Genomic DNA, 19,252 nt, shown 5'->3' on the forward strand with positions numbered 1-19,252 from the left:
AGGGCCTGTGCGTCGGCCAGTGGAGGAAGCAGGGACACAAACCTGCCTCTGCCCCCTTGAGCCCCTAGGCTCCATGGTGACAGCTTCCTGACTGGCAGGGCTCCTCTCTCTAGCAGGCACAATTGCCTGCCCTGCCCCCCCACAAGGCCACTGGCCAACTCTGGAGGGCTTTGGAGCGATGTCTCAGAGATTCAGCAGAAACTGTTGGCCAGTAGGCCAAGTCTCCGGGCTGGTCATCTGGCCTCTTTCCTACCCTCCCCAGCACCCAAGGCCGGCACACTCCAGAGGCTGTGCCCCTCAGATGACTTTTTGAAGACCTGGGGGCCCCCAGGAGCACAGGCAGCTAGGTAGCCCCTTCTGCCTGCACGGGTACCCCCAGTGGCCTGGCCTTAGCCACTTGTCACACCTATCCATAAAGACGATGGGGGAACATCTTCCAGGCCAAGAGCTGGCTGCTTGTACACCTACACCTACTCCCTGCTTGTGATACAAATGAAAGCAAAACCCTCGCTCTCCTCTCCCCCTACGTTGTTCTAGGATAATCTCAGTGATAGATACACGGGTCCTAGGACAGTGCCCCCTCACCTCACACCTGGGAGGCTCCTTCCCGAGGCCCTGAGCTGGTTTCAAACAAACACCCTGAGCCTGCCTTCTCCCCAGTCTCTGGCTCCCATGTTGCCCTGTGCCGGAGCTTTACCTGGGCCCAAGCCCCTTCCTTCTTGGGGAGGTTTCTTTTTTCTTTTCAAGAGACAGGGTCTTGCTCTGTTACCCAGGCTGGAGCGCAGTGGTGTGATCACAGCTTACTGCAGCCTTGACCTCCTGGGCCCAAACAATCCTGCCCTGACCTCCCAAGTAGCTGGGACAACAGGCATACACCACCACACCCAGCTAACTAACTTTAATTTCGTTTCAGAAACAGTCTTGCTATGTTGTCCAGGCTGGTCTTGAACTCCTGGCCTCAAGCCATCTTGCCTCAGCCTCACAAAGCACTGGGACTACACAGGCATGATCCACTGTGCTAATTTTTAGCAGCTAATTTTTAAAAATTGTAGAGATGGGGTCCTGCTGTGTTGCCCAGTGTGGTCTGGAACTCCTGCCTCAGCCAGCCAAAGTGTTGGGATTACAGACATGAACCACTGCCTGACCCTCCTAGGGGGTCTTAACAAGCCTTGTCTCCAGGCTGAAGAGCCCAAGGTGAGGCTGAAGCTGTGACTGAAGCAGCTGTAGTCACCCCTGTTACCTGGGCCGGGGGAGTCGACGTCCCGTGGCTTGGACGGTGTTTATGCTGTTATCTGTTCAGGCATGATCACAGAGGGGCTTGTTCAGCCCTCACCCATCACGGTCTGCTGCGGATGCTCTGCGGAGCACTTCGTGGTCCTCACGTGGACATCCTGGCCTGGCTGATGGACAGGCCTGCTCCGGGCTGCCTGGACTGCTTTCTCCCTCTCAGATGCTTGTAGTATTTTCCTGTTAATCATGGCTTTGGGGTTGAGGTAGAAATATATCTATCATGTTAGCCACTGAGCATTCTAGGATGTAAACGTTAGCAGGTGAACTGAGGAGAAAGCAACAACTTGAAAAATGACCTCAGGCACTGGGGCGTTCATGAGTGGTTTTTTCTCTCTCAGATTTGACCCGGGGGTGGCCCTAATCTGCGGTCCTGTGCAGCCAGCACCAGGTCAACAACTCCAGAGAGGCCTGGGAAACGGGGGCACTGTGGACTAGACAGGGTTGGGGTTCCCATTTTTCTCTCTTTGCTGTCACTACTTTTCCTTAAGGGTGGGCCCTGTTTCCTTAAGGGTGGAAGCGTGAGACAGTGCAGGTGGCTAGAGCTCTGGGAGAAACCCATCTTTCTGGACAGAGAAACCAAGAAAAGGGACCCCAGAAGTGAGAAAATGCAAGGCAAATTCCAGCAAGGAGAGCGCTGGAGAAGCTGACCCCCCGATTCTCTGCATGTGTTGACACACGTCCCTGCCCACCCCACCTGTGAGTGCAGGCAGCGACCCCAACAGCACAGCCAAGGCCAAGGGCTGACGTGGTGGTGGACCTGCTGCTCGTGGAAAGAGAGACAGAACCAGTGGTCGGAACCTAACCAGGTTGCCTGCTGCTGAAACAAACCCATGAAATGACACAACAAGGGTGTTAACAACCCAGAGTCTAACCTAACATTCCACATGACGAGTGAGGATTCAACTTGCAGTTACTCAGCACACAACCAGGAAAATGCAAACAGAAGACAGATTTCAGCCCCAAGATGCTCAAATGTTCAAATTATCGCAGAGTTCACAGCAGTCCTAGTTATAACCATGCTTTATGAAGTAAAGGTGAACACTCTTGGAATGAGTGGAAAACTAGAAGTGCCCAGCAGAGAAATAAAAAGGAACCTAACGGAAATTTTAAAACTTAATTACAGTATTTGAAGTAAATTCACTGGGTGAGTTCAGTAGCAGAATTAAGATGACAAAAAAAAAAATCAGTGAACTTGACGATGGAGCACAAGAAATAACCAAATCTGAAGGACAGACCGAAAAAAGAATGAAGAAAGATGAACAGAGCCTCAGGGACCAGTGGGAAAACATCAAGAGGTCTAACATCTGAGTCACTGGAGTCACAGAAGGCGAGGAGAAAGATCAGTGCAAAAAAAGAAAATTGAAGAAATAATGGCAAAAAAATCCTGAAATTTGGTGAAAGACAAAAACTGCCCATCTAGGCTATGGCAGGCCTACCAGGGAATGGACAAAAAGTTCCGGCACAACATTCCACTGGCTGAGGGAGCATGGGACACGGACAGCTCAGCTGCACGTCCGTAAACCGTCCCTTCCACGGCCACCCTGAGCATGGGGAGGGACGGAGGTGTTTGTGGAGAAAAACCAGCACCACAGAAGTACAAATTCAAAAATCTTAATTTATTGTAGACTCTTCTCATTTGTAATTCCAGTGTTTTGAACATTAATAAATACACGTCTGTTAAAAACCTCCAGTGTCTAATCTCTCCCATAAAGTCTTAAGTAATAAAAATAGGTTTACATTTTTCCCGTCTCAATAAAACTGACAGTTGTTTTTTGGTAACAGTTCTGATCAAATTAAAAATTACACCTCATGATGTTGGCTGTGGAGTATGTGGAAAAAAATAGAACAAAACAAAAAAATTACACCTCAGGGGGCAGAATCCTGTTAAAGTCATGAAAGCAGACTGTTCGAAGACTTAAAAACCTTTTTGTACTTAGGAAACACCAGTGGCAAACTTTTAAAGGGACTAGAGTTTTTTTATCTTCGAAAGACCACTCACCTGGTAAGGCACATGTATAATTCATTCAGGTGTGAGGACTTTGGGATCTCATTTCATTCTCCTGTCCTGGACCATTTTCAGATATGCTTTTCCTCTCACACAGGCATCTGCTAACAGTGCTCACATTTTCATCAGGGTCAAGTTTAAAACTTAGTGTGGACATCTTTGCATTTTACTTGATTTTCATCCTATTATATGGTTTCTCCTATTTGGAAGCAGCTGTGCTGATCACTTATTTGGGCACCTGATTTGAAGAACAAAGGAAACGCTAAAATCAAACATGTCTGACAGTTCCGGGACCCGTTCCACAGCCCCTTGGGCCATGCTGTGCCAGCTGCCTGCAGTGGGCCCGACCTTGGTGTGAATTTCCAAAAACAGTTTGGTAACCGTTGTAGAGTGTGGCTGTGGCTTTGTCCCTTTGCACAATTGGCCATTTGAAGCAAAATGAAGTAATTGGTCAGACTCCAGAGGGGAGACCCCTGCCTAGAGATCCTGAGTCTCAGAGAGTTAGAGAATTGGCAGGAGGGATGTAACGGCCTGGAAGGCCCCACACCTCTGTCCAAATCAGGAACTGCAAACGCTTTAAGGTCCCAGGTCCCATGGGGAGCAGGAGCAAAGGACAAAGCCATCCCCACCTGCAGCTCCCAGGCCACCTGGGAGGGGGTGGTGGTCAGGGAAATGACCAGGTGAAAAATGACAGCCGTGTGGCAACCGTGCCCCACAGTGACCTCAGCAGGGCTCCTCACACCTGCCTAGTGCTGCAGTGCCCTGTCTTGAATTCACACAGCTGGGGCAGACAGCAGCAGAGGACAAACGCGCACACAGCGAACACCGGGGACCCAGGGGGCTGGCGGGGAGGGCCCACGCCATCCTCGCTTCCTGGTTGAAGGCAGCTGTAGGGCTTCTAACCACTTGGTTTTAGCCCCACCGCTGACGTATTTCCCACCTTTGATCTGCTGGGGCACCAGTTTCGTCAACACATGCCAGATTCAAGTACAACTGTGCAATCTTCTTTACACAGAAGACAGCAAGGGATCATTGCATGGATCTCCTGGGATAACAAAGTCAGCACAAATGCAATATATATACAGGTTTCACCTCCTCAGAGTCCCATACAAATATATAAAAGTATCTCCACCTTTCCCACATAGTGAAGTGATTTTAAGACAAGGGGTGCCTTTGCAAAGGGCTGCCCGGGCTGCCAGCCACGGGTCCGCACTGCCATGAGATGCCTGCCTGGGCGGGGCTGGACTGTGGGTCTTTGGTCTGTGCCCGGCGTTCCTGAACTCTGGCCAGCCTCTGGGCCCAGTCTGGGGTCCCCTCTCAGTTCTGGCTCTGGCTGCAGTCTTAGGACCCAGCGGTGCTGGCCCAGTGGTCCACGCCTCCCTCATGCCTTTGGCACTTGTCACCAGGTCTGACAGGCCCTGAGCTCCTGGGAGAGCCAAGACCTTTGTGTCTGGATGATCAGTCGGGGGGGCTGCCACCGTGGGGACCGCCACACTCTGGGCCCACTCCACTCCAAGGGCAGCGGCCCCTCGGGCTCCAAGGTCTGAGGGTGATGCCGCAGCCTGTGTGGGGGCGATGGGCTTGCCTCACGGTTTCCTGATCGTTCAAATTGAAGTTTCATTACTGCCTCTGCACGTGGGAAGAAGCCAGCAAGCAGGTGAAGGGTCAGTGAGGGCAGCGGCTTGGTGGGTCCCAAGGTCACACGGGCAGGATCACCCCATCAGGGTAGAGGGAGCGTCTGGGGGCTCCAGGGAGGGCAAGCTCATGTTGGATGAGGCTGCCCTTGGGAAGCAGGAGAGGGGACCAGGACCAGCCTGTGGGCCTCTGTGTTGCTGGTCTCTCAGAAGAGCGCAAGGAATCCGCGTTAGAAACCGGCCATCTCTACAGTGACTTTTGGGAGGGGCATCCTGAAGACCTGGCTTCTCCCTTGTGAGTTTGGAGGGAGGGGCGACAGGGAGAGGTCTGGGGCCAGGACCCCAGCTCCACCCCGCCCCCTTCACCCCAGGCATTCCGGGACCCTCAGTATCCTCAACTGCAAGGTGGGTGGCCAGTGGTCCCAGACGGAGACAGTGCTGATCAAATGCAGAGCCCAGCACCTTAGGTCCTAGCATTTCGGGGCTGGCCAGGGCTTCAGAGTCCCAGAGGCCTGAGACGTGCCCCCAGGATAGGGGGGTCTGCCCATCTCCGGGGGATCCTCCTGACCTCAGCTGCAGCGCCTCCCCGCCCCGCCCCGCCCCCATCCCCGCCTGGGCTTCCTCTGCACTCAGGGCTCCAGGTGAGGTGGGTGTCAGGTCCCTGACCACTGCCCCCTCTCTCTCCTGACTCAGGACAAGGGGGAAGTGGGTGATCCCCGCCCTGGAGGCCCAGGCTACTCACTCAGAGTCGGAGCCATCGGCCTGGGCACTCCCAGTGCGCACGTTCATGGCCACCCCGTTGAGGTGCTCACGCCCCGGCTCCCTCCCAGGGCTCTTGACTGTGATGCTGCAGTCGGGACCGCCAGAGCCCAGGGAGGACGTGCGCGAGGATGTGGGGCTCTGCTCACAGTCGGCCAGCTTCTCCCGGAGCCGGCCCTTTAGCGTCTGCTCCGTCAGTGTCAGCGGCGGCGGGTAGGTGACTTTATTTTTCAAGATGCCTGGGAGGAGGAGACACGGCAAGGTCAAGTCTGGGTGATGCTGCCGGAGGCAGCTGCTGGGCCGTGTGCATCTGAGCCAGCCTCAGCCCCTGTCCTTCCCTCCTGGTTCCCCGGGTCCCAGGGCTAGGCCGGGAGGCCACGTCTGTTCTGCCCAGGCCCTGACTTGCCCCACCAGCCCCAGCCCCACCCCCACCTCCAGACCAGGGACTGGCCCTTCTGGGTCCTCCAGCCTTTCACTGCAGCCCCGGCCTCCCCACGCACCTTTCCTCTGCTCTGGGGGCTGGCTGCTGGCAAGCCTGGCTGCGCCCCTGCTCTCCTGGTCCGGGGGGTAGTCTCCACGGTGACTGCCCTGCTCCTCGCGGTGCAGCTCCACGCTGACCTTGGTCTCCACCTTCAGGTGGGACTTGCCGCTGGGGTCCTCACTGTCACTCTCAGCCAGGCTCTGGTCAGGCCAGCCGGCCGGAACGTGGTTGGCCACAGCGTCCCCTGAGGCACGAGAGCGGTGCTCAGCAGGCAGCAGCACTGCCACTCGAGCTGCTCCCCTGAGAGCCACGGGTCTGGTGGCTCTGACCCACCTCTCCCTGACCTACAGGCCTGGTAGGGCTGAACCCTAAAGGTGGGGAAACTGAGGCCCAGGAGGGAGAGTCCTGGCAGCGGGGCCCTTGTTGGGATCCCCCACCGCATCTGTGCCAGTAACCACACAGGCTACTCCCCCACCGGCAGCCTCACCTGGACCTTGTGGTGACGGTCCACAGAGACCCCCCTGAGATTTCCTGCCTCTGCTCGGGGGGTTGGCCTGGAGGAGCCCTCCAGAGGCTGTGGGGGAGCCCAACCAGAGTCCCCCCAGGCTGTCCTTTCATGTGGCTGCAGTGCTGCTGGGCATATCTCGGGAGGAAGGGACCCAGCCGTGGCCAAGGCCTGCCCCGAGCCTGCTGTCCACAGCCCAGCCTGGCCCAATGTGCCCCACACACTCACCTTTGGGGGTGCTATGGACAGCACCCCTGGCCGGGTCCCATTTTTCCTCAGCTCCCACCCCATCGTCCTCGCTGTCTGACGAGTGTGAGGAGGCGTAAGAGCTGCTCTGCTCATCCAGGGACAGCTCGCTATCTGAGTCGGAATCGTGGCCTGTGGATGTGCGGGGGACAGGGAGGCTCAGGCCCTGGGAGGTGAGGGAGTCCCACCAAGGGTCAAGCAGAGCTGGACCCCCGGCATGCTGACGCTGAGCATGGCGAGGCTGCTAGTGCTTCTTCAGGGGCAGAGTCTCCAGAGACCGAAGGGACATGGGAAAAACAACCAGTGGAGTCCTCCCCCTCCAGGGAAGCCATACCGGGGGGATCCTTGGAGCTCCTGGGCATGAGGGACGCGTCTGGCTCTCCGTGGCCGCCCCGCACCAGCCCAGAGGACACGCTGAGCTTCTGAATCCCTTCATCCCTAGAGAGGCCAGGGAGGGTGGGCTCAGTATCATCCCTCAGGGAACAGGAGGTGCTGGAAAGTTCTCTGGAAGATTCTCTGCCCCTACCCCTTCTGGGTTCCCAACAACAGACAACACAACACAACACAGACAACACAACACAGACAACACAGCACAGACAACACAACACAACACAGACAACACAACACAACACAGACAACACGACACAGACAACACAACACAGCACAGACAACACAACACAGACAACACAACACAGCACAGACAACACAACACAGACAACACAACACAGACACCACAACACAGACAACACAACACAACACAGACAACACAACACAGACAACACAACAGACAACAGACACAGACAACACAACACACATAACACAGCGCACACAACACAGACAACACAGCACAGACAACACAACACAACACAGACAACACAACACAGACAACACAACCAACACAACACACACAACACAGCACACACAACACAACACAGCACAGACAACACAGCACAGACAACACAGACAACACAGCAGACAACACAGCAGACAACACAGCACACACAACACAGCACACACAACACAACACAACACAGACAACACAGCACAGACAACACAGCAGACAACACAGCACACACAACACAACACACACAGCACAGACAACACAACACAACACAGCACAACACAACACAGACAACACAATACAGACAACACAACACAGACAACACAGCACAGACAACACAACACAGACAACACAACACAACACAGCACAGACAACACAACACAGACAACACAACACAACACAGCACAGACAACACAGCACAACACAACACAACACAACACAACGCAGACAACACAGCACAGACAACACAGCACAGACAACACAGCACAACACAACACAGCACAGACAACACAACACAACACAGACAACACAACACAGACAACACAGCACAGACAACACAACACAACACAACACAGCACAGCACAGACAACACAGCACAGACAACACAGCACAACACAACACAACACAACACAGCACAGACAACACAGCACAGACAACATGGCACAGACAACACAGCCTCCCGAGTATTGGGGGGGAAGGTTGTGGGGGGGAAGGTTGGGGGGGGAAGGTTGGGTGGGGGGAAGGTGGTGGGGGGAAAGGTTGGGTGGGGGGAAGGTGGTGGGGGGAAAGGTTGGGTGGGGGGAAGGTGGGGGGAAAGGTTGGGGGGGGAAGGTTGGGTGGGGGTAAGGTGGTGGGGGGAAAGGTTGGGTGGGGGAAGGTGGTGGGGGGAAAGGTTGGGGGGGAAAGGTTGGGGGGGGAAGGTGGTGGGGGGGAAAGGTTGGGCAGGGAAGGTTGGGTTGGGGGAAGGTGGTGGGGGGGAAAGGTTGGGGGGGAAGGTTGGGTGGGGGGAAGGTGGTGGGGGGAAAGGTTGGGTGGGGGGAAGGTGGTGGGGGGAAAGGTTGGGGGGGAAAGGTTGGGTGGGGGGAAGGTGGTGGGGGGAAAGGTTGGGTGGGGGGAAGGTGGTGGGGGGAAAGGTTGGGGGGGGAAAGGTTGGGTAGGGGGAAGGTGGGGGGAAAGGTTGTGGGGGAAGGTTGGGTGGGGGGAAGGTGGTGGGGGGAAAGGTTTGGGGGGAAGGTGGTGGGGGGAAAGGTTGGGTGGGAGGAAGGTGGTGGGGGGAAAGGTTGGGGGGGAAAGGTTGGGTGGGGGGAAGGTGGTGGGGGGAAAGGTTGGGTGTGGGGAAGGTGGTGGGGGGAAAGGTTGGGGGGGAAATGTTGGGTGGGGGGAAAGGTTGGGTGTGGGGAAGGTGGTGGGGGGAAAGGTTGGGTGGGGGAAAGGTTGGGTGGGGGAAAGGTGGTGGGAGGAAAGGTGGTGGGGGGAAAGGTTGGGTGAGGGAAAGGTGGTGGGGGGAAAGGTTGGGTGAGGGAAAGGTGGTGGGGGGAAAGGTTGGGGGGGAAGGTGGTGGGGGGAAAGGTTGGGGGGGAAGGTGGTGGGGGGAAAGGTTAGGGGGGAAGGTGGTGGGGGAAAGGTTGGGGGGGAAGGTGGTAGGGTAAAGGTTGTCGGGGGAAAGGTTGTCAGGGGAAGGTGGAGGGGGAAAGGTGCGGTGGGGGAAGGCTGCGGGGGGAAGGCTGCAGGGTGGGAGGAAGGCTGCGGGGGGGAGGGTGCGGTGGGGGAAGCCTGTGGGGGGAAGGTGCCGGTGAGGGAAGGAAAGTTGCATGGGAAAAGGTTGGGGGGGAAGGTGGTGGGGGAAAGGTTGTCAGGGGAAAGGTTGTCAGGGGAAGGTGTGGTGGGGGAAGGCTGCAGGGGGGAAGGCTGCGGGGGGGAAAGGTGAGGTGGGGGAAGGCCGCGAGGGGGAAGGTGCCAGCGGGGGAAGGAAGGTTGCATGGGAAAAGGTTGGGGGGGGGAAGGTGGTGGGGGAAAGGTTGTTGGGGGAAGGTTGCCAGGGGGAAGGTGCGGGGGGAGGAAAGGTGTGGGGGGGAGGAAAGGTGCGAGGGGGAGGAAAGGTGTGGGGGGGGAGGAAAGGTGCGAGGGGGAGGAAAGGTGCACGAAGGGAGGAAAGGTGCGGGAGGAGGAAGGTGCAGGGGGAGAAGGTGCAGGGGGAGAAAAGTTGAGGGTGGAAGGTGATGTTGGTTGAATGGCAGGACACAGGTAGGGGTGGCGAGGGCAAAGCTTGAGGAAGTTCGAGAGCCACCTCCCCGAACCTGGAGCTGCGGCCTGACCTGACGGTGCTGTCCAGCGAGGCGGTGGACTCGCCCAGGTCTGTGCGCAGCATGTCGGGCCCGTCACCGAAGGTGGTGTTGCAGTTGAGGGAGCGCTGAAGGGAGGGGAGGGGCTGGTCACTGTCAGGTGGCGGCCACCACATGACCACCACGGGGAATGACTCTGTCGCCACGGCAAGCCCCCCACACCCACACCCTGGCTGGGCCCCTGCCTGGCACACAGGAGGAGCCGGCCCCATGCAGTCAATCCTCACTGCAAACGAGAGCCTCCTGGCAGCCGAGGGAAGCACATCCTGGCCCATGCTGTGGTCAGGGGCTGCCGCCCTCCCTACGGCCACTGCTTCTGGTCAGGGTCCTCGGTGGTCCTGACCCTCTCTTTCTAAGGCCTGGAAAAGCAGGGCTAGGATGCGACCCAGGCCCCGTCTGGCCGATTCTATCACTTTCTGTTTCTGACGCGGCCACACCGTGCTCCGTGGGCGGCTTTGCCATCCCCACCGTGAGGGGCACACCGGCCGCAGGGCTGGGGCTGAGGCTCGCTCCCCCTCCCCCGCCACTCAAGGTGCCACCCAGCTCCCAGTCCCGCGGTGTCCCCGGTGCCTCGTACCGTCAGCAGGGTGGCCCTGGTGGCGGCGGAGTCCTCCAGGTGCAGCTTCCTCCCGCCGAGCACGCCCTTCAGGTGCTTCCGGACCTCCTGGTTGAGCACGCAGTGGAAAAGGAGGACGAAGGGGCCCTGGAGGGAGGAAGGCGGGCTCAGTACCTGCTGCTGCCTCCCTAGGCACCTGCCCTTAGGCACCCCAGCACAGATGCGCATACAGCCTTGAGTGCACACAACGCGACCGGCCACATGGCCCAGGACACGGCCAGGCCTCCCCTCCTCAGGGACTGCTGCTATCTGGAGGCCAGGTGGGGGAGCTCAGAAACTGAGATGCCTGGGCCAGACCCCCGGTGCGCTGGAGGCAGTGAGGGCCCCGGCTCAGGCCAGTCTTCTGGGCACTCCTTCCACAGTGCTTGGGGCCCTCTGGGGTCCCCACTGTGTCGTAAGTCCACTTCCTGTGCGGCCCTTGGTATGACTAGAAATGGCCGCTTCTGCTCCCTGGAGACACAAGTGGACTTGTGCTGGCCTGGCACTGGGGTCATCGTCTCCAAACACAGTGGGGAGGAGGCACCAGCCCCTGTGCTGGCTGCACAAGGGACTGAGTCCTCGCAGCCACAGGAGGCCCCCACGCGGGACCCAGGCAGGGGTGGTTTGGGACCACAGAGGCCTCCACTGCTTCACATCACAGCGATGGTGCCACGGCGGCCAGGCAGGGGCCCCGCAGGCAACTCGGCCGCCACCTACCTGTAAGCCGCTGAAGATGGCGAAGAGGTAGTGAAAGCTCAGTGCGTCTCGGTTCACAGCCAGCAGCCCCAGCAGCCAGGTGGCGCTGATGAGCAGCAGCAGGAGGAAGGCGGTCCTCAGCAGGGAGCTGCGGGAGGGCAGGATCAGGCCTGTGCCCACTGCCACCACCTGCTCCCTTCCTTCCTCCCTCCCTCTCTGCGCGTCCACCTGTCCACCCACTTGCCCGTCCGCCCATCTCTCTGTCTGTCCACCTGTCCACCCAGCCATCATCCACCTTGCTCCCTTCCTCCCCTCCTAGCCAGATACTGACTCATCCGGGAACCAGACACAGCCTGTGTTAGTGGGGATGGTGGTGGAATAAATTAGGAAGCAAATGAGAAAACAGGAGCTGTGAAGACTACACCAGGCCAGAGGGCCTGAGCCACGCCCATGGCTGCACTAGCTCCCGTGAGACACCCTGTGGAGAGGCGAGAGGAAGAGCCCAGGGCCTGCTCTTGAGCTGTGATCCTGCAATCAGCTTCCTGAGCTCTGCCTCAGTCTCCCCATCTGTAAAAGGGGAAGACAAAGGCACATCCCCTCCCAGGGTTCAGTGGGGATGGAGTGAATCAGGGTAACAGAGCCCGCAAGGTCCACAGGTCATGGATAGCACTGAAGACAAACTGACAAGGCCCCAGACCCCACCGTGCAACCCCCACATCCGGCCTTCCAGACCACTCCCCGCCTCTCCCTCTCCACCCCGCTTCAAACTTGGCGCTCTCCTCCCAGGCCGGGAGCCTCACACTCCTCCTGGCACCCAGCCCCTGCGCAAGCATTACCCCTTCGCCCATCCCTGACTCAGTCCCATCTCTGCCAGGTCACCAGCAGCTGCCAGGTCACAAGGGACTGGCCTTGTCTGACAGATGCCCCCGTCAACCCTTCCTGACCCTGTCGTGGCTCCTGGACGCTGTGCTGAGTCCTCCCGCGGTGCCACCTGCTCCTTTGGGGCCTCGAAGGTCCCCTCTCCTCCCTAGAACACTGGAGGTTCCCTCCGTGCTGGGCCCCCGTTCCACTGTACCCTCTGATGGTGGGGCGGGGGGGGGTCTCCTCCACTCCAGTGGCCTCATCAACACCCTCACCACCCACCAGAAAGTTCCATCCCCCCCGCCCCACCCATCTCCACTCTGGGGATTCCAGGCAGCCCAATGCTTCCATGCCGGGTGGGAGGGACTGAGGCCCAGGGCTGGCTGCCAGCCCCCTCCCTTCAGCTAACCTCCCCCAGCCCCCTCCCCTCAGCTAACCTCCCCCAGCCCCCTCCCCTCAGCTAACCTCCCCCAGCCCCTGCAGATGCAACGTGGGAAACCTCTCTCGAGCCCTGGGGCTCACCCAGGCTGCCCCCAGCCCTCCTCCATGAGGCCCACATGCTCTCGTGGGGCCCCACCCCACACAGAGACTGGACATTGGGGTCTCAGGGCCCGGCCGACATGGCTGGCCGGTCAGGTTCAGCCCCACTTACACGATCCCTTTTTTCCCATAATAATGGTGCTTTCTTTGGCAGGAAACCTTTGCAGATAGGACAGAAGTGACCGTGTTGATCTGAAAACAAAACAAGCCGATCAATGTCAGGTGGCCGACTCTTCTCTCTTGTCACTGCAGACCTCCAACTGCCAAAAGCGCCTAAGGCCCTTTGCCCTGCATCTCAGGGAGGGGTGGCTGGGTGAGGAGGACCTGAGCCCTGGCCTGTGGGGTGAAGCACACCTGTCCACCCACTGCCCCACAGCGCCCACCACACCCAGCCTGCCTGTGTGGGACCCTCCTGGCTGCTGGACACAGATGGTCTCATGCGGACACAACGTGAGACCTGAATCCACGATCAGAGGGCGAGGTCCGGGAGGGCCCTGGCAGCTTTGCTGACTGTCACAAGGTGGCCCTTCCTGCCCCCCCTTGGCTGCTCAGAGGAGTTGGTGGCCCCAGCCAGCCCAGAACAGCCCTTCCAGCTGACGCATGCTTGGGGCACCTGGACTCCCGTGAAGGCCCCACACTCACGATTATAACGGCTCCGATGGGCCCCGCAAAGCTCCAAATCAGGGTGTCTTGAAGGGACAGCCAGCAGAAGTCGGGGTTTCCGTAGCCCTGGGGGTCCAGGCCCACCGCCAGTCCTGAACACAGCGGGGAGGAAGGGAAGGGTGAAGGCCACGTGCCCAGTGGCCACCCCATGCCAAGGACCAGCCAGGGTGGGGTGAAATGGGGGACTCAGCATCTCCCTTCTCAGAGGAAAGAGCAAGGAGTCCGGGGAGCCAGCCCGAGGCCCCTCCGAGCACAGTCTCGGAGTCTGAGTGGGGTCTCAGGCTCACTGGCCCAGGTGGCAGGAGCTGCTCTTGGATTGGACCCATGAGGCAGGGCCTATCTGGGCGGGCTGCTGAGGAAGACCAGAGACCCTGGAGGGTGGCAGTGAGATGGTGCAGGAGGGATCGTGAAGGCAGACGGTGCTTGGGAGGGCCCTGCCAACTGGGCCATGTAGCGGTCAGGAGGCCGTGATGGACCCAAGGTGCAAGGGATGAGGCCCCAAAACAGATGGAGGACGGCGTCACCTACAGGGCCATATGTGAGCGGGTGAGGAACGCATATACCCCCATACCACATCCAACCACGTGCACATGCCATACACATGTACATACCCTATACACATGCACAGACACACATACCGTGTGCAGACACGCATCACAGATATACACACACACCACAGAGGCATACACCATACACACGTGCACACCACACACACCCCCGAAACTGCCTCACCACCGAGCCTGCTATATGAGCTGCTTGTTTAGATAGGGGAAGAAACGCTCTGAAGCACAGTTGTCACTCCTAACCAGTGACAAGCCAGATCCGCCTGTCCATGCAGAGCATCAAGGTAACACCTGGGACAGGAGCAACCAGCAGGTGAGACCTGGTCTTTCTGTGCCCCTTGCCCCGCCCTGGCCTAGGCTATGCTCCTCCCCATTCTCCTTATTTAAATATTTAAATATTTAAAAGATCCCAGCTCCCTCCTGCTTAACACCCTCCAGCATTTCCCACTGTCCTCTGGAGGAGCCAGTTAATCAGGACCACCGAGGACAGTCAGGGAAGCCCCAGATGGCCGGGTGAGGCAGCAGCCAGTGACCAGTGCCTGCAGCTCAGTCTGAGGCTCCGCGGGAGTTATTTTAAGATCTTGTGCAAGACAGACCTAAGTGTTAAACAAAACAAACCGAAATCTGTTTTTCAAGCAAGTAGGAAACGTGAGCTATCTGGATTTACAGTCCAAAGGGCAGAGGCATCGCAGAGACCTGCTCCGCCTGGACATCGAGGTGGCTTTTCCACAAAGTCATACGAACCCCTTTCTAGGCCACGTTCTTCATCTCAGCATCTCTCACAGTAAGCACCTAATCTAGGCAAGGTAACGCCTCCCTGTCACATCAGGAAGTGGCTGGCAGCTGCCACCCCACCCAACCTGCCCCCACCTCAGCGGCCCTGGGTGGAGGTGAAAAAGGTTCTTCAGGGTCCCTTAGAGTAAGGGAGATGCGTCACATCAGAACACCCTAGCCAGGAGCCTGCCTAGTTGGAGGCTGGTCAGTGCTGTTGCTGTGGAGACCAGGACGGTCCAGCAAGGGACCATGGCACTGGCCCCAGGGTGGCTGCTGGGTGCTGCCCTGGGAGCAACTCCCCCCACCCCAGTGCCTCTGGCCTCAGACTGCGTCTAATCCCCGGAACCCAGGGATTACCCAGGAAAAGAGGTTCTTCTTTTTGTGAATAAAGGTGGATCTTTCTCAGTAGGGAGCAAACCGACTTTCTGATTTTTAGCAAAATGTGAGCTGAGGAAGTACTGTTTGTTCTACTCATTGATTCACTAATCCATTTACTCATTCATCCACTCACTCATCCCATCCATCTGCTGCACCCACCCATCCACTTACTCATTTCATTGACATCCATTAGCTACCCATCCATCCACCCACCCATTTCATCCATCCCTCCATCCATCCACCCACTCATCTCTCCATCCCTCCAACCATCCTATTCATCCACTCCCTTATCCCATCCATCTACCCACCCATCTATCCACTCACTCACCTCTCCATCCCTCCATCCATCCACCTATTCGTCCACTCACTTATCCAATCCATCCATCCATCCACCCCTCTCCATCCCTCCATCCACCCACCCACGCATCTGCTCACTCACTCATCCCTTCATCCCTCCCATCCATCCACTCAACTCACTCCTCCATCCATCCAGCTACCCACTCATCCATCTATTCACCCATCTACTCACTCATCTCTCCATCCCTACATCCATCTACCCACCCATCCCTCCATCCACCTACCCCATCCATGTGCTCATTCCTCCATTCACCCACTCACCCCCATCCATCCATCATCTACCCACTCACTCACCCCCCACCCATCCACCAACTCATTCACCCCTCCACCCATCCATCCATCCTCTCACCCCATCCATCCATCCATCCACTGATTGCCCCATCCATCCATCCACTCACTCACCCCTCCACCCGTCCATCCACTCACTCACCCCATCCATCCATCCACCCATCCATCCATCCATCCACTCACTCACCCCTCCACCCATCCATCCATCTACCCATCCATGCATCCACTCACTCACCCCTCCACCCATCCATTCGTCCTCACTCACCCCCCCATCCATCCATCCACTCACTCCCCACCCATCCATCCATCCACTCACCCCTCCACCCATCCATCCACTCACTCACCCCTCCACCCATCTATCCACTCACTCACCCCTCCACCCATCCATCCACTCACTCACCCCTCCACCCATCCATCCACTCACTCACCCCCCATCCATCCAGCCACTCGCTTACCCCATCCATCCATCCACTCACCCCCCCACCCATCCATTCATCCTCTCACTCACCCCTCTATCCATGAACCTGCACACTCATGCACTCGCTCTTCCCTCCATCCCTCCCGTGTGTAGACGTGGAACTTTTGTCTGTTAGGTGCTGCAGAAATAACCCTGAACACACCTGGACCCAGCTCTCAAGGAGCTCACACCTTACAGAAGACGTCGCCCCAGGTGTCTGCAATTGCCCCTGTGCGTGCAGACAAGCGTGCAGGGCCGAGGCCTCCTCTGCTGGGGGCTGGACAAGCACTGGGGCTGGGCAGGGAAGAGAAAGGAGGACAGCTCTCCTGAACAGCTGGGGTCTGTTGGAAATCTGTGTTTTTATGCAGGGCCACTCTGTGCATCCTCACCTGTGACAATGGCCGGGATGCCCCAGCCCACGACGTAGTAGAACCGCATGGGCCCCGTGTCGATGTTGCGCACCTCGGTCAGCATGCGGTAGACATGCAGGCTCTCCACAAGGGTCCAGGCAAAGGTGCTCATGTAGATGTAGTGGAGGAGGATGGCAACCACTGTGCACAGGAACTGCGCAGGGAGGGGCCGGACTCAGCAAGGGCCCCTGCATCCCAGGCTGAGGCCAAACAGGCATGAGTGAGGGGTGGGAGAGCTAACAATTCGGACCACCCTATGTGTCTGTCCTCAGCTGAGCAGGGCTACATGTCTGGCCAATGGCTGAGAGCCAGGAATTGAAAATCAACATCCATGGAGAAGCTGAGCCAGCCCTGCCTGCCTGGACACAGAAAGCGGTGTGAGAATGACAGAGAGAGACTAGACTCCGAGGCCATGAACACAAAGCCAGTCCCACGAGCCCCGGAACTGCACTTGAAGATGTGGCCCCGGGGCAGCTTCACACCCAGTGCTCTGTGGGAGGGGCAACTTTGCACCCAGTGCTCTGGCGGGGGGGGGCAGCTTTGCACCCAGTGCTCTGTAGGGGGGGCAGCTTCACACCCAGTGCTCTGTGGGGGGTCAGCTTCACACCCAGTGCTCTGGGGTCGGGGGGCAGCTTCACGCCCAGCGCTCTGGGAGGGGCAGCTTCGTGCCCAGTGCTCTGGGAGAGGCTGCCCCAGCCAGTGCCCCCAAAGCTGCCGCCAGCTGGGAGAGGATGGCAGGCTCCCCTCTGGGTCCCGGGAGGCTGAACCAGCCAAATGGGAGAAGGGGGAGATGGGGGAAAAGGGGAAATGGGGGAGATGGGAGCAATGGGAGCACTGGGATGGTCCCACCACTCTGACCCCACCCCCAGCCAGCCTGCTCTGGACACACTGTCTAATCCTCAGCAGCCATCCCATCAGTCCACCCTACCAGGGGGTCCCAGAGAGATACTCTTTAACAGACATAGAAGCGTAGGAGGAGAACGAGGGCCCCCGCCTCAACCCCAGGCTGAAGGCCACTTTGCTCAGGCACCTGGTTATGGCACCCCAAGGGTGCCCCTGCTGCCACATCAGCCTTGAAAGGCCAGCCACCCTCCAGAAACAACGCCCCCGAGGTGGGGAGGGCTCCAAGTCAGCATCGCATCTGTCAGATACGGAACAGAGCAGGAACCAAAGCAGAGAACGCAGGCTCAAGTTATGCCAGAGACAGGCCCTTTGCCTCAGACTGCGGCCTTGGTCAGGAAACCAGGAGCGAGCGTGTGGCTGGTGAACTCCACATCAAACACCCCGGTTTCCTGAGTGGAAATCACGCTGGCTTAGGAAAAGGAAGGGGCGAGAAGGTTGGTTGGCTGGATGGCTGCTTCAAATAACGTGAAAACTAAGCCCACAAAACCACCTTTTGAAAACAGAAAGTGCGAGGACTGTGCCATCCTGACTACAGCAGGGCCATACCTGCTTCCGTAACCAATGGACCACCTTTTCCAGAAATAGAACAAAGACAAAAGCGGATGCATAATAAATCATTTCAGCCTGCCAGCGCTCTGAGAGATGAAAAACCTCACCCAGAGATAGGATTGTGGGTTTACAAAAAGACCATAAAGCCCAGGCACGCTGCCAAGCCCCTAGAACGCTGCCGGGTCGCCCTTTCCTTCTCCGTGCTCAGCCGTGCGTGGCTGCCGGGACAGCGCTCATTCTGGCGGGCGATGAGTCAGTGTCGGAACCCAGGGGCCGCCTCAGTTTCGCTGGTGGTGTTGAGTTGCAGGGAGTGGCCTGCACCAACTCCCCTCTCCCCCATTCACACCACTCAAAAGCACACTAGAGGGATTTTGAGATGAAATTGGCACACTTCTCGAGAGCCTTCCCAGTCCAATGCGCGGATGAGAACATGCCCATTGTGGGGATGCACCCAGCTGCGGGTGTGAAGAAACCCCTCCCGCAGGAGCAGCGACCCTGCCATATGGGCCCCGCACATGGACCCCCCACCAGCCCAGGGCCTCAGCCTCGGGGAGCACCTGGGAGGCAGCAAGGAAGGTTGGCCCTGGCTGGTCCGACACATGCCTCGGGGCTCGTCCTTCATGGGCCAGGCCTGGTGCTCCACCTACCACTGCTGGGAAGCCATGGAGCCTTCTCAAGGGTGACCTGCGACGTGGGGGTGCCCGCCTTCCCTCTTGAGGTGAGAGGGGTCTGGTCCCACTGCTTGCCGTAAAAAAGGAGGAGCAGCTCAGGTCTGCAGGTGGCCCTGAGCAGCTCGCCGGAAGGTTCCAGCCTGGTCTTTTTATTCCGCTTCCCTTCCCAGGGCCTGTCCAGCCCCACAGACACCGTCTCCACCCACCAGTTGGAGGCGGCCTCCCTGGCTCATGCGCCACACCATTCTTGGCCTCCGCAGGTGTCCCATCTCACCCAGACCCTGCCTCTCAGTGGGTGGTATCTTCAACTACTCATTCTCCCTTCTGGAGACGTCAAACTCCCCTGACGACTCCTTCCTGCCTGCTCCATAATGGGTTGGTCCTGTCCCTCCTTTCTCCCCGTGCCCAGTGCCCTGGCTTCGGTTCTGGGTCTCCACCCCACCT

The 19,252-nt window shown here is 58.2% G+C and overlaps 1 protein-coding gene across 2 annotated transcripts in view; it reads right to left on the reverse strand.

The window, feature by feature from the left end:
- Nucleotides 1-322: 322 nt before the first annotated feature.
- CELSR1 (cadherin EGF LAG seven-pass G-type receptor 1) overlaps nucleotides 323-19,252 on the reverse strand; it is a 182,213-nt gene continuing 163,283 nt past the window's right edge. Inside the window, exons 25-35 of one of the 2 annotated variants that reach the window (XM_054543811.2) lie at nucleotides 16,665-16,839; nucleotides 13,438-13,550; nucleotides 12,908-12,987; nucleotides 11,416-11,542; nucleotides 10,681-10,806; nucleotides 10,077-10,171; nucleotides 7,255-7,358; nucleotides 6,903-7,052; nucleotides 6,189-6,413; nucleotides 5,672-5,927; nucleotides 323-5,221 (exon numbers count right to left, since the gene is read on the reverse strand). In XM_054543811.2, the coding sequence (XP_054399786.1) occupies nucleotides 5,008-5,221; nucleotides 5,672-5,927; nucleotides 6,189-6,413; nucleotides 6,903-7,052; nucleotides 7,255-7,358; nucleotides 10,077-10,171; nucleotides 10,681-10,806; nucleotides 11,416-11,542; nucleotides 12,908-12,987; nucleotides 13,438-13,550; nucleotides 16,665-16,839 (1,665 nt within the window). In that variant the 3' untranslated portion in view covers nucleotides 323-5,007. The remainder of the gene's footprint in view (nucleotides 5,222-5,671; nucleotides 5,928-6,188; nucleotides 6,414-6,902; nucleotides 7,053-7,254; nucleotides 7,359-10,076; nucleotides 10,172-10,680; nucleotides 10,807-11,415; nucleotides 11,543-12,907; nucleotides 12,988-13,437; nucleotides 13,551-16,664; nucleotides 16,840-19,252) is intronic. The other variant, XM_024240160.3, reaches the window with a different exon arrangement.

Source organism: Pongo abelii, chromosome 23 (genome assembly GCF_028885655.2).
Source record: "Pongo abelii isolate AG06213 chromosome 23, NHGRI_mPonAbe1-v2.0_pri, whole genome shotgun sequence".
Classification (NCBI taxonomy): Eukaryota; Metazoa; Chordata; class Mammalia; order Primates; family Hominidae; genus Pongo; species Pongo abelii.